The sequence below is a fragment of the Ictalurus furcatus genome, chromosome 3, assembly GCF_023375685.1.
Source record: "Ictalurus furcatus strain D&B chromosome 3, Billie_1.0, whole genome shotgun sequence".
Taxonomy (NCBI): Eukaryota; Metazoa; Chordata; class Actinopteri; order Siluriformes; family Ictaluridae; genus Ictalurus; species Ictalurus furcatus.
Window position 1 is genome coordinate 3,278,266 of NC_071257.1, and position 14,240 is coordinate 3,292,505.

Sequence of the window (14,240 nt, forward strand, 5' to 3'; positions counted from 1 at the left end):
TTACACAGATGGGTGTGGCATCATGACACCCAAACGAGCTCGATGCATAGTATACAGTTTCCTCTGCTCATGCGCAAAACATTGTACATCCTTCATGTAGGGCTGTTTTTGAAACAGGAGGGGAAAATACCACGAATTGTAATCTTCTGTCCTCTTTTCAATGAAATCTAATCACTTTTTTATTACAAGCATTTATGACAGGGTTTAAGTCTGGCGCCGTTTAGCTTAACTCGTGAAATGAAATGCCAATTTTAGCCGCATTTCGGTATATTTTCCACGTCCTTCCTTCTTTCGCATCTCCGTTCCTCGCCGTGTAACGGTTCGGAGTCATCAGAGTTGAATTCTTTCAGTCTGAGAAGGTGGTGAGACGAGAACAAAGAAAGCGGCGGAATAAACGAGAGCGAGAGACTGCTTGAGGAGAACGAATCGGAACGTGAACGCTGCAGAGTGCGAGTGATGCCGAGTGAAAGCGAGCCAGACTGAGCTGTATAATCACACGCCCAGTTCCCTAGATGTAGCCAGCACGGCTATCGGAATCTGGCCTTTGAGCTAGCGTAGGTGTAATCAATGTCGCATTGTTCGGAGCAGCTGGACAGATCGACCCTTGCCTCTATGGTGCCGGGCCTTTAGCAAAGAGCACCGTCGCCTGCAAATTGCGCCCCAGTCACCATTCAGCTCCGCTTCGTTTTTTGTAGCATTATGCTAAGTCGCGCTCATCATCCACACAAAGGCCCTGTTAACCCGTTAGCCCTAGCTCGTAGCTATACTTAAAACCCTGCTTAGCCCTAACCTTCTCTACACGCCTCCTCCTTTACTCGTCTGTCCCCTCGGCAAAAAAAACGGAGCCTCGTAATTGTAATCAACCTCGCCTCATGAGGTCGTGCCAGAACGCGAGCAGAAAGTATTCACATGCGCCCACAACATCCCTAATACAAACGTAGACTCGGTACGCGAGTGACGCTATCGCAGTTAGCATGCTGGTGTTTTTAAAATGCGGAGTGGATTAACAATTATTTGACGATCACTGGAAGCCTTGGTCAGTAGGGTCTACTGTTGAGATCGAATAAGAAACAAACAAAAAAATAAACAAACAAAACCTGAACACTGATATAATGCTAATAACAACAACAAAAAAAACTGCTTTACAATACTAAGAGCTAGCAGCAGTACCAAATAAAACGTATAACACGTTTTTAAGCATACCTTGGCATGAGGCATTTGTTTACATTTATTTTAAAAAATATGGGCTTATCATAAAGTACTGAATTGGATAGTTCAGCACCATGCATACCACTGACGCGACATATTATATAATTATATAATATGACAGCTGTTGTACTTTTAATACAGACTCAGGCGATGGTGCTGAAGTTACTACTGAAGTGAAGTGTAGAGCTAAACTGCATTTTTTAAAATTTATTTTTATTTATTTATTTATTTATTTATTTATTTTTAAAGTATGTTACTGTAATATTCTGAAAAAAAACCCCCCAAAACGTTGCTGAATTTTCTTATTCAGGCACTACGTTGTACGTTACTGTACTGTACTCTATAGTATGTGAGTGATATCCATGGTCCTGAATCATCCAATTCAGTATTTCATTATATGTTCTATCCAATTCAGTACTTCAGTTCTCCACTACTCTGTATGGAATATGTTCTGTCTATGGTGATTTTCAGAAAGTACCTTATGCTGTAATATACTGTGTAGCAAATGCCCTTTCCATGGTCCTGAACCACATTGTATGCTACTATACTACAGGATACACTCGACCGTGTGTGCCGTCCGTGGTTCTGAACTATTCTGTTCAGTACTTTACTATAGAATACGTTCCGTCCGTGGTGCTGACCTGTCCGACTGAATGCTTTCCTACACGATATGTTCTGAACTATCCGATTCAGTACTTTACTATACTGATTCCGTGTAGAATATGTGCTGTCTATGGTGATCGCGTTCAGAAGTTTGTATACTGTATACCACATGCTCTTTCTGTGGGGCTGAACCACGCTGTATGCTAATAGAGTCTATAGCATGTGTGCTGTTCAGGTGGCTTTTTTTTTTTTTTTGGATTAATAAGAGAAGAAATTAAAAAAAACAAATTGATCATTAACCTACTTGTCCACTGTGTGACTAAGAATAAAAAACGAGTAGGCCAGACGCATCATCTTCTCGTCTTCTTGTCGCCTGGACTAGTGAATTTGTCCACCACTGCACATGTACTCTGAGTACTATCTTTACTTTGGAATTCGCCAACAGCTTCATAATATCAGGAAAAAGATTTGGCACCGGTCTCCCACTCGTATTAAACTCGTATCTGCACATAACCCCTCAAGCGCTCTCTCTCTCTCTTAATGATGTGAATGAGTCAGTGGTTTAAAAAAAAAGTGGAGATGAGTTTAATTATGAAGCGAGTACACTGGGCAGCGTCCAACCTATAAATGAGTTCGAGCACAGAGCAGTGGGTCAGCAGGTCTGGCGTCACTGTCTATAATAAAGCCCCGTGATGTTCTGAGGGCCACTTGCCACAAAGATGGATGTCTCACCCCTCCTTGTCTAACCTTCTAACCTCCAACGCATCATCTCAGCCTGTGCCAGGCTCCAGTGCTGCACGATCGGAGTCAGTGGATTGGATCGCCTGTCTCTTCTGACCCCGCTGACCCTCGGTGTTTTTGCCAACCGTTCCCCCATGAGGCTTTCGGATGGCGAAGCTCACAAATCCGTCATCCTTAATTCAGACCGAGATCTTTACCTCTACACGGTCTCTCCCTCTCTCTGCCTGCCTGTCTTTCAAAGTGCTTAGAGGAATAATCTCGCTCACATTACACACCAAGTCTCCAGTTGAAAGAGTCCAGGGAGTCCCAGTTGTATTTGCACTTCTTAATAGCTATTAGATGTGCCCTCACTCACTTCCTCTTGTTCCCCGGCATATGGTTGTAGACGTTTTGTCTCTGCTGTATTAGTGTTTGATGTCTTTTTAAAAAAAAAATTTTTTTAATGCTTCGCTTTATCCCATGGGACACTTTTTCCTTCTCATGGCTTTTCTTGAAACCTTGAAACCTTGTTTCAACTAACCCCTCGACTTAGTCTCTTCATCGCCATTATTGGTGGTACGGGAATATTTTATGCTATCTCAGCCTATAATATTGACGTTCGTTATTCTTGCATCCGAGCGATGGGGCTAGTTCTCAAGAGAATACGGCTTCCTGTTGCATCTGTGTGGGAAAACGATGGTATCTATGTCGGAGAGCTTATGGAACTTCAATGTATTTCATAAAAGGAAATATTTATTTATTTATTTATTTTTCTTAATGGCTGTGTGGCTCACTTCTTTCGAATGTGTTCATGGAAGTTGAATGTAATATTTATATACTCTGTGTGTGTATATAAAATGGGTATATATGTTAGTTTCAAATGTAAGGACAGAACCTTTCCAATATTGGTGGAAAAATTGAATTTCTCTGCTAAAAATATACTTTGGCATGACTTAGATAGCCCAATAAATATATTTTACCCAGCTGACCCGGACTTGGGCCGAACATCGCCGTTAATGAGATAACGAGACGAGAGAAACGTCAACGTGTTCTCTCTCTGCTCTTGACACCTGGAGGTCTCGTCTGAATCACGTTTCCTGGTAGCAAAGCCGTGACTATCGAGCGCCGTGTCCTGCTTTCGTGCTTCAGCGAGTTTAGTTGGCTTGGTGTTTTATGGTTGGAGCCTAAGCCACATCCCATATCTTTTGATTCTTTTTCTAATCCTCTTTTCTTTTCATCTCTTCTATCTTTTGCTTCATGCTCTTTTATGTTCTTGCCGTTATCGTTTATTTGAATCTTTCCTAATCCTCACTTCTCAAAGGACGGATACTCACAGTTCCAGTAAACAAAAGTTCCTAACTTTTTTTTCTTTTTCCACGAGGGTGTAGTGTGATAGAGTAAAGTCTGCAGCTCTCTCAGTTTTCTGTTCACTGTTTAGCAACGAATATTTGAAATATAACCTGATGATTATAATTTAAATGGTTTGTGATGTGTGTTTTCTTTGTGTGTGTGTGTGTGTGTGTGTGTGTGTGTGTGTGTATAAATATATAAATATATATATATATATATATATATATAGGACACTCCAGTGGGAACATCAATCTTCATGGTCAACGCTACAGACCCGGACCAAGGCACTGGGGGAAGTGTGCTTTTCTCTTTCCAACCTCCGTCTCCCTTCTTCTCCATTGACGGCGCCCGAGGAATCGTCACCGTGTCGAGACGTCTGGATTATGAAATCACGAGTGCCTACCAGCTCACTGTCAATGCTACGGTATAGACCCAAACCTACACACACACACATTGTTTTATTGGTCTACCCAAGCAAAAGTAAAATGTTACTTCCTCACATTAGCGCACACATTGCAACAATGCGAAAAGTAGAATAAGAAAAAGTAATGAAATGAACAGGGGTGATATTGAAGATTAAAAATGATCATCATGTGGATCGTCACAGCAAACGGTCAGGCTTGCACACACACACACACTCTTCCTATATAATTTGCTAGGTAGGTACAATTATGTGCCTAGGTATGAATGTAGTAGTTAATAGCTAATAGTTAATTTCTAGAACAATCAAAATACCATTTGAGGAACCTTTTCAGATATACTAAAATGTATAGTTAGAATGTGCAGGTTGTAATGTTTTTTAAAAAAAAAAAAAGTTTCTAGAGCAAATAATTGTTAAATTTGGGATTAGTTTAAAATTGTAATTGCTAACGTTGGCATTTTGTAGATGATGGATTGAAAGTTTCTTTGTTCCAGGTCTCTATTTCCAGGGATTTATTTATAATCGCGCTATCCGTCGTCACCCAGACGAGGATGGGTTTCCTTTCGAGTCCGGTTCCTCTCAAGGTTTCGTCCTCGTATCGTCTCGGGAAGTTTTTCCTCGCCACCGTCGCCTCTGCCTCGCTCGTTAGCGATGAAGCTGGTTTTGGACAATCTCCATTGTTAAAAGCGCGATACGATACAATTCACTTCAATGAATTGAATTATTTCCATTTTTCTGGCCCAGAAATTGCCTCCACCCCTCGTCATTGTGGACGAGTATCATGTTGACATGTCTACAACTTTATGAGGACCCCCCCCCAAAAAAAAAAAAAAAACGTGATTAGGATCCTCGTGCTCATTTTGTCTTTCATAGCACAGGAACACAAATGGATGTGTGCTTGTTGTTCTGTCTGTTACAGGACCAGGACAAGCTTCGTCCTCTCTCCAGTCTGTCTAACATGGCCATCACGCTCTCTGACATTCAGGACATGGACCCCATTTTCACCAACCTGCCCTACAACACCAATGTAGAGGAGGAAGCCCCGCTGGTCAGTGCGCACACACACACACACACCCGCATGCTCGTCTTCTTTCTTTAGCGAAGTCTCAGAATTTCTATTTGCGTGAATAGTAAAAGTATGTGACAGAAATGAGAGTTGGTAACTGGCTGATTCCTCCAATCAAGGTCAGAGAGAGAGAGAGAGAGAGAGAGAGAGAGAGAGAGAGAGAGGTTTCCATGCGTGCTGATTCTTGGCTCTCTGACTGAGGAAAATCTACTATGACAAATGTGTGATATGGGTTGCCAAATCCTCTCTGCCTTTTAAGCTCTAGTCCCCTAAAGCCTGAATTCACTCCATTAAAAACTGCTTTTCTTTTAACAGTTACCGGAGACGAAAAAACAAATGTTTGCACACATTTTTCTTTCTCTTTTTTTTTTTTTTTTTTTTTATTTGCTCGTGCTGCTGTATATTCTATTCAAATGGTAACAAGCGGATGTGTCAGGGATGGGCAAATCATAAATACGTTATCTAGCCCACCAGGCAAGTACAAGCTCCAGCGTGCTGCCCAGAAACTGTATGGCTAGCTAGTTAAGCTCATTAATACAGAAGGGAGGGAATGAACACGGGCCTGAATCACCAAGTCATTGGTAAACGTTTTGCCGTGCGACGTCGCCTCCTTTTCGCAAAATATCTACAGTCCCTTCTGGTAGTACTGGAACGGCAAGGAAAATCCCTTTGCTTTTGCTGTAACCTGAATACATTTGGGTTTGAGATGAAACGATGAACGTGAGCCGACGGATCAGAAAGCTGTCATTTCCTGATGGTTACATCTCAGTGTGTAGATGTAAAGGCGCCCTTGGTTGCAGACCACCCAGCTTTGGGTCATCGTCTTGCTGCATGGCGATGTTCCTCCCAGTTAGATGTAATGTATTGTTTTAGCATTTTTAGAAGAAAAAAAAACAAAATTTAAACACGCACACAAACACACATCACGTATTGGTGTAGTATCTAAACTGCTGTTTTGTGTTTTGGTGTCTTTAAAATGACATTTCAGGCCTTTTAGTGTCAAACACCATTTGGCTGTCATACTCCATAGAGCGAGAGAGCACGAGAGACTATTGTGAAGATGAGTATTTGGCTGAGTGAGCACTGTACATGTGGACAGCAGAGGAAAGGCTCTCAAATAATTTCAGCATCAGTTCCCTTTTCCTGAGTCTTTTTCTCTCACATATACTCCTTTTCTCTCTTTTTCTACAAACCTCCCCCCTTCTCTCTCTCTCTCTCAGCAAGGTAAATTGAATTGTAATTGGTGCAGTCTGTTCTTTCAGTACTTATGATGCATGATAGACTTCTTAAATGGTTCAATCTTCTCTCTCTCTCTCTGTCACACACACACACACACACACACACACACACACCCACACACACACAATCAGTGGATTTTTAAGCAGGAATTTAGGCTTTTAAGAAGTTTGGCACTTATTATAATCTTTGTGGAGATCATAAAGTGAGCAGCGACTAATAGTCCGGAATAATCAGGGAGTGATGGGGGGGAAATTGAGAATCGTGCTCTACAGGGCCTGTGTGTGTGTGTGTGTGTGTGTGTGTGTGTTGTAGGCATATTCAAGCTCTGAGTTAATGTTGCTATTGATAAATAGAATAGTACAATATCTATTTTCTTTACGTCACTCTGTTCTGGTGTTTGTTTTCTTGCTGAGAATGAACGGGTTTATAATAACGCCCCACGGGATTGTGTTAAATCGGTGAAATTTGAGCGCGTGAATGGATGCGAGTGTGTGTTCCGCTTGTATTCAAGCATTTTGCAGAGTACTTGAGAACTGAGGACATTTTGTTTAAAGTACTGTGTGTGTGTGTGTGTGTGTGTGGTACCCTGTGATGGACTGGTATACATGTTCCCCTGATCTACTGCAATTATACGAATAAAATGGTTCCCGTGGATGAATGAAGGATTTTGAAATGTCTGCAGTGTTTATCTACAGTAACGCACAGGCTAACGGAGGAACCCCTTAAAGACGGCAAACGTAGAGGACGTGTTTGTGCGCCGGAATCATTTGGATTATATAATGTTCTTTATACTTTTTTATTTATTATCTTGCCCGCTCTCTGAAATTCTCTCTAGGAGCCGTCCTGGACCATAATCAAACCCGGTGTTTTATAAGATTTTGTCGTTTTTTTTTAATGTCGAGTTTTAACTTCTTGAGGAATGAGAGCGCTTTTTTTTTTTTTTTTGGTAGCCGTGTAAGAAAAAAATACGTTTCCTCTGAAAACCATTTCACAGACATTTTATTTGCTTTTTGTTTCAGAGATGTTTTCAGTGCATTGAGTTGTGCTGTAATAGTACTGATTGTGTGTGTGTTTGTGTACTTACTCTCCGTCTCTTCTGTGTGTCTGCAGGGTTTTGAGGTGCGTAAGATCCGAGCGATCGATCAGGATCTGGGCAAACCTCGAGGCATTGGATACACCATTTCATCAGGTCAGTGAGATCCTTGCTTCTTCTGTCAGGCTATCAGTACGTTTACATGGACAACAACCGATTAAGACAATACCCTGGTTAACAGTATATAGTAGGTGAAATACATGAATCTCGGCTGCTATATAGTAGGTATGTACGCGGTTTGGGACGCGGCCCACGGCTTCAAGCAGTCGACTATTTGCACGCATGGCATGACGAATAATTAACTGCACTCGAAGCGCTCGTAAAATAAAAACACCCAAAACTGTATACGGTTCCATAACGAAGACGAACTGTTTGTCGATACGTGAAATTCCTTTAGGGAACGTCGGACGGCGTGGCGCGGGGGCGTAATGACGTGCGCCGTTAATCGATCTATATTCTAGAACATGTAAAACCTGAACATGAAAGGAGTATCCTAAACGTAACTCATGTAAACATCTTAATTAGAATATTGTCTTATTCAGAATAAGGTCCATAATTAGTGTAAACGATTTCCGTGACCGTGTCTTCGTACAGTAGCATGGGTATCAGAAGCATGGTTTCCAGTTTGATGTGACAAATACCAAAAAAAAAACCCCCCATGGCTATCATTGGTAAATCAAGACTGGTGTAGATTCATTGCATTACGCTCATCAAAGCAGAAAAGACTCAATCACTGGCGAGAAAGTGGGTACAGAACTTTCACTGCACCAGAGTCACTTAGCCAGACTGTTTTGACTGCCTGATTTGCTGATATTATGATGTGTTTCCTTGCTAATGCTGTGATAATGGCTTTGAGCAAAATCATTTCATTAGCTCCAAAACAAGCTTTTGATTTAAGATCATTTTTGGCTGGTTTGGTAAACCATTCGGCTTCGAGCCATCTTCCATTAACGTTATCCCTGCTGCGTCTAGCCCAGTCCGAATCTGCACCTTATCCTTTGGGAATGACCGGAGAACGGGCCTTCAGTGTAGAACATATTACACCATTACAGTGCGTTAAAGTCACTTTTATTCCCACCTTGCTTACCGCAGGATATCAATTATTGATCATATTTCACGATCCAGTCACATTAGACTTGAATATCCCCCCTCCCCCTGCCCCCAATCAATTCCATACACTACTTCCATAAGTTACCTCAGTCACAGTTGAATTTCTTTGTTGTTGTTGTCCACATTTCCATCTGCACTACATGAAGTATTTGTATATTTATTTATTTATTTTTTTTACTCCAGTCTAAAGATGAATACGGTTTAGTCCTGAACAGTCTTGTTCTAATAAAAATGCCCGAGTGATGAAGCTCTGCATTAATCAAAGTTATGGTTTAGGACATCCTCCTTTTTAGTAACAGGAAATGAATCTAAATCATTTAGCAAGTTTAAGAAAACCTGTAGTAAAAGAACAAACCTGACCAGGCTAACGTGATTATAGAAAACTTACTGGTTAGGTCACGATGATTAAATTTCCTCCCGTCGTGTACGTCGTATCTCGGTTTGACTTTTTTGATTTAATTTTTTAATTATTCGGCTTGCGCGTGAACTTGAACGGACACCACGTTGTTCACGTCACATCCAAAATCGAGAGGAACGGCGTTTAATCAGGATAATTATCACATTTAAGGTTTCTTTGACATTTTTTGTTTGATTCCTAGTAATGGCAGTTTTGGGGGTGGGGGTGGTGGAGTGGGGGGGGGGGGCTGTCTTAACAGCTTGAAATACTCGCCACAAATACCTGCCAACTTGTCAGCAACAGCGGACACGGAATGAAATGCATTCTCTCTCTCTCTCTCTCTCTCTCTCTCTCTCTCTCTCCCTCTCTCTCTCCCTTTTCTTTTTGTAGTCGAGATATGAGTGCAGCTTAAACACCTTTACATTTCACACCGTCATCTAGATGAAAAGGCCGACATTGCGGCATGTGAAGCCTTTTCGTGGGCCGTGACACATGATTCGGAATGTATCTTTACAGCGGATTTTACAGTAAAGGGATCTGATGCTACAGATTTGTGTGTCTCACGTAGTCCTCGAATACCACGGCGATTTTCCAACATTTTTTATTTATTAAACATTTATCGGTTTACATTTAACGTTGTAGGTGTGTTTCGTGTCTTCATTTCGGACTTCTTAGATTTTGTCTTCAGCCTGGAAAGGAGCTCATTCCGACCCCCCAGCGCCCCCAACCCCCCCCCCCACCCCCCCCCCCCACCCCCAAAGCCGAATCCGTGCCGATCGTTTGATCGAAGCGAGGTCGAGGCTTGTCAGAGTGTTCATTACAGTTCACCTTGCCGGCTCTAAGGAGCTTTAAAGCTCACGAACCACTTCTTTTAATATGATGCATGCTGTGTTAGGGAGGTTAAGCCAGCCAGTTAAGAATCGTGTTTGTTCTTTCAGTCTGGTCAAAGTGATTTAATGCGGCAGGAAAGTACTGCTATTCCACCCATCGTTCCTCATTACTCCTATCAATCAGTTCATCCCGAATGCGCTCCATCCTTCACTCTGTCTAGTCTGCATTTATTCTTCAGACAAACTACAGGTCAGAATGAGGGATTTGATACGTGCGGTGTGGCTGCGAATGTCCATGTTCAAGGACGTGAGGCACTGGTGCATTTCAAACACACTCTGGTTGATATTCAGCATCCAGAACCGAGTCTGTTGTCGAATAAAACCAGCCAGGATAAGCTAGCATGAACACATGAAAGTGAGAATTAGACTGAATTCATGAGGTTGATGCTATTTTAAACATAATGTAAGACACTAGGGTCACTTCTGACTCGCAGAAGGCATTAATGAGTGTGTGTGTGTGTGTGAGAACACCGTTCATTCATAAGTTTCATTTACTGTCTCTGAGACATTGTGATATGAGAAGGATTTAAACTTGCAGTCCTTGCCAACAGGGTGAAAACTGGAGTCTCCAGGCCGTAAAATTTAAAGGTGCTGTTTGTCATTTTTTTTTAATTTTTTTTTTTTATAGCCTTCTGCATACTACAATGAAGTAAGCTGGCAAGCTTTAACATTTCCTTTCCAATCATCTCCATCATTTATTTTAAACTGTCTGCCCCGTGTGAGCTGTTCCAGCTGGGGGTGGAGCTCATTTCTGGGCCAGAAATACTGTATGTAGATGTAGCCTTAGATGAAGAAACTATTGAGAATCATAGCTTTTCATATTTTTTATATGTGGGGGCGGGGGGGTGTTGATTCTAAATGAAAGACCAGGTCCTGACTCATTTGTGCCGGGGGACCTGCATGAAGCATTATCTTGGATAAGCTGTAGATTCGGTGGTGGTGTTTTTTTTTTGCACATCGAAGGCCATGATATCCAAGGTAATTTTACAAAATGAATTGAAAGCAAACACAAAAAGCACGGACGCTAAAAGCATCTTCCAAACAGCACCCTTTCTCTGCTGTGGACGTGACACAGATTAGAAAAAGAAGTGGAAAAGGAGCAGTGAGGCAGGGCATCGAGAGAGGGAGACAAGGGCGTGAGCTTTGTTTTATAAGTGATATGTTTGTAAGATTGGAGAGAGAGAGAGAGAAATGTAGCTTTCTCTGGATGTAGGTAGGAATATTTTCTAGCAGCTTTCCCATTACTGCTCACTCCTAACATGAGGGATCGAGAGAAAACAGGGATAAAGAGATAGAAAGGGAAGACGGGGGGGTTGTAGATTAGAGCGGTCAGGTATAGGTGTGCATCAGGATCCAACCAAATAATCATAGGAGTGGGCGATTTTTACTCTCATGCCAGTGGGGGTGGGCGGGTGTTTACCCTCACGCCGGTGGGAGTGGGCGGGTGTTTACCCTCACGCCGGTGGGAGTGTGCGGGTGTTTACCCTCACGCCGGTGGGAATGGGCGGGTGTCTACCCTCACGCCGGTGGGAATGGGCGGGTGTCTACCCTCACGCCGGTGGGAATGGGCGGGTGTCTGCCCTCACGCCGGTGGGGGTGGGTGCTTTTTACTCTCATGCCGGTTCTGTTCTGATTCTCCTCATCTGAGGATCAGTGTGAATCGTTGGAGATCTATATGAGACCTGATGTGAAACCTTTGTAAAATCATCAGTACCCATGAGCAGAAGAAATACTAAAAATGAAGGTTTTGCAGCTGTTTAAGTTTTACCTCATCGCTAGGAGATCAGGGCAGTTAAGTTCACTTAAAACCTTTACGCTTATGCTGAAAACTCAGTTTTTCGTTGGGGTTCTTTTTTTCCCCCCACCTGTCAAATTTCCAGTCTGCTCCAAAGCCTTAAAAAAAGGCAAAATAAATAAATCAGTTAGGTAAAAAAAAGTGTTTCTTTTGACAGAAACACATTACCAAAAGAGCAGCCTGTTTGGGTGTAGTCCCACTTTCGGCAGACTCAACTGTCCCTTTTGTGTTTTTGATGTTGCTTTTAGCGTTGGTGGGTTTTTTTTTTTTTCCTTCTGTGCACTTTGAATATATTTTGTGACCTTGAGTGTGAGTAAAATATATAAATAATACATACTTTAGAGCTTATTATCTAAGATTATTATATTGTCCAATAGTAAGTTTCACTTCTCTCTCTCTCTCTCTCTCACACGCACACACATTCATACAGACAGATGCTCTAATGATAATCATAGGATGTGGATCCTAATGTAATTTTATGTGAGTGCCCTTCGTTCACCTTTTTTCCTCTGAAACATCTAGTATGTGCGTGTGCGTGCGCACACGTGTATGTTTGTTCCTGGGTGTCCTCTGTGGGAGTGCGTGTCCTCAGGGACTCGTATTATTAGTTGAGTAATTAAGATAAATGCGTTTTTAATTGCCAGGGTGAAGTGTGTTAATGAGCTAGAGAGTGGAGATTAGCATATCCAGCACCCGTGCTTTCTTTCTCACTCATGCTTTTCCTCACCGAGTGCAGCTAAGAGGTTGTTGATAAGCCGTCTGGTGTATAATCACCTCGGTAATCGCGTACTCTGTGTGGTTCCGATCGGATCGAGTCCTCCTACTACATGGTAAATACAATTCCTCGCGTTTCTCTCTGTGAAAGGATTTTTGAGCGTCGAGTACTATCGCACTCGATTCCAGAGGTGCACCCACCCACCCCCCGCTGCTCTCTGTCTGCTTCAGAGCATTATGAGATGGCTTTGCAGCATTCCAGGTGGAAAATTCTCTCCGAGTGTTGAAGTGTTCGTGAAACAGAGGCTAGACTCCAGTCCTGGAGAGCTGCAGCACAGTCTGGTGATTTTCTCACATCAACTAAACCTGGTATTTACCTACTGAGTTGAATCAGGTGTCATTGAGTGGAAAAAGCATTAAACTGTGCTGGACTCCAGTCCTCCCGGCCTGGACTTTTGCTCCATTGCCTTAAAGCAAGACAGGAATTTGGAATATATCTCAAACACCAGGTGATGCCAAGTGTCGAACTCAAATAATCGCCAAGAACAGGCAAATGGAATTAAATTTAATGAAGCAGAATGACTTTTTCATGAGATCGGGTTGACTCGGGACATTGACAGGCTAATGTCATGACTATACAGCTATACAAGCCGTTCTTTTTGTCTTGAAATGCTTACCAAGCCCGAGAATTTTCGACACTTAATGAGTCATTTGGAATCATAATTATAGGATAACATAGAAAGTTTTACCAGTTATTCATAAAATAGAGAAAAACTGATCGTAATTTTAACTGGAGAGAGAGAGCGAGAGAGAGAGAATGAAACTTGCTGGAGTATGCACTGTAGTCAATTCTGCAAAGAAAATGAAACTCATTTTCTCCTCTGTTGGCCAAAATATAGATCAATAGGCTTTGAGAAACAATAGTAATGGATTCTCATTTCTGAAAAATTCAATACTTGGAAAGGAAGTTGGGAAAGCTAAACATGCCTCAGAACTGGGTCTAATATATTAAAATGGTAAATAAGAAAATGCTATGTACTGACATGATGGCTTTTTTATTTATTTATTTTAATACATAATATCCCCTATAGTTGCATTCCCATGTAATTATTTATTCTTATCATTATATATTATTATATAAATACCTATAAATTTGGTTTTTTTTAAGCCTCTGGAGATATATATATATATATATATATATATATATATATATATATATATATATATATATATATATATATATATATATATAAAATTATATATAATAAACCCCAAAGCCATCGTTTCCCTGTTGAAAGAACAGTGTTGCTTTAGATACGTGCTGGATTTAGACACATTCCGAATTGATTGGCCTTATGAATGATCTATGTTTTCAAATGCACCAACTCAACCAAGTGTTATAAACGCTCATCATTTATATCATTATATCATTTATACTACCTTAGCAGTGCAAAACGCTGATCACCTGAAAGCACCCTAACCGCCACAGAGGCCACACCTCCTTCGTTAGGAGGAGACAGAGGCTAACAGACAGAGGCCATGCCATTAGAATAGCAGACACAGAAGCCACACCTTCACTAAGCCTAACAGATGCAGAGGCCACACCTCCTTCACTAAGACTAATAAACACAGA

General features: G+C 41.6%; 1 protein-coding gene across 3 annotated transcripts in view; it reads left to right on the forward strand.

Moving 5' to 3' along the window:
- The window catches only part of cdh23 (cadherin-related 23), a 232,171-nt gene that overhangs the window by 88,965 nt on the left and 128,966 nt on the right, over nt 1-14,240 (forward strand). For all 3 annotated transcript variants that reach the window (XM_053620401.1, XM_053620400.1, XM_053620399.1), the window contains 3 exons: nt 4,112-4,306; nt 5,223-5,351; nt 7,719-7,797. In XM_053620401.1, coding sequence (XP_053476376.1) covers nt 4,112-4,306; nt 5,223-5,351; nt 7,719-7,797 — 403 coding nt within the window. The remainder of the gene's footprint in view (nt 1-4,111; nt 4,307-5,222; nt 5,352-7,718; nt 7,798-14,240) is intronic.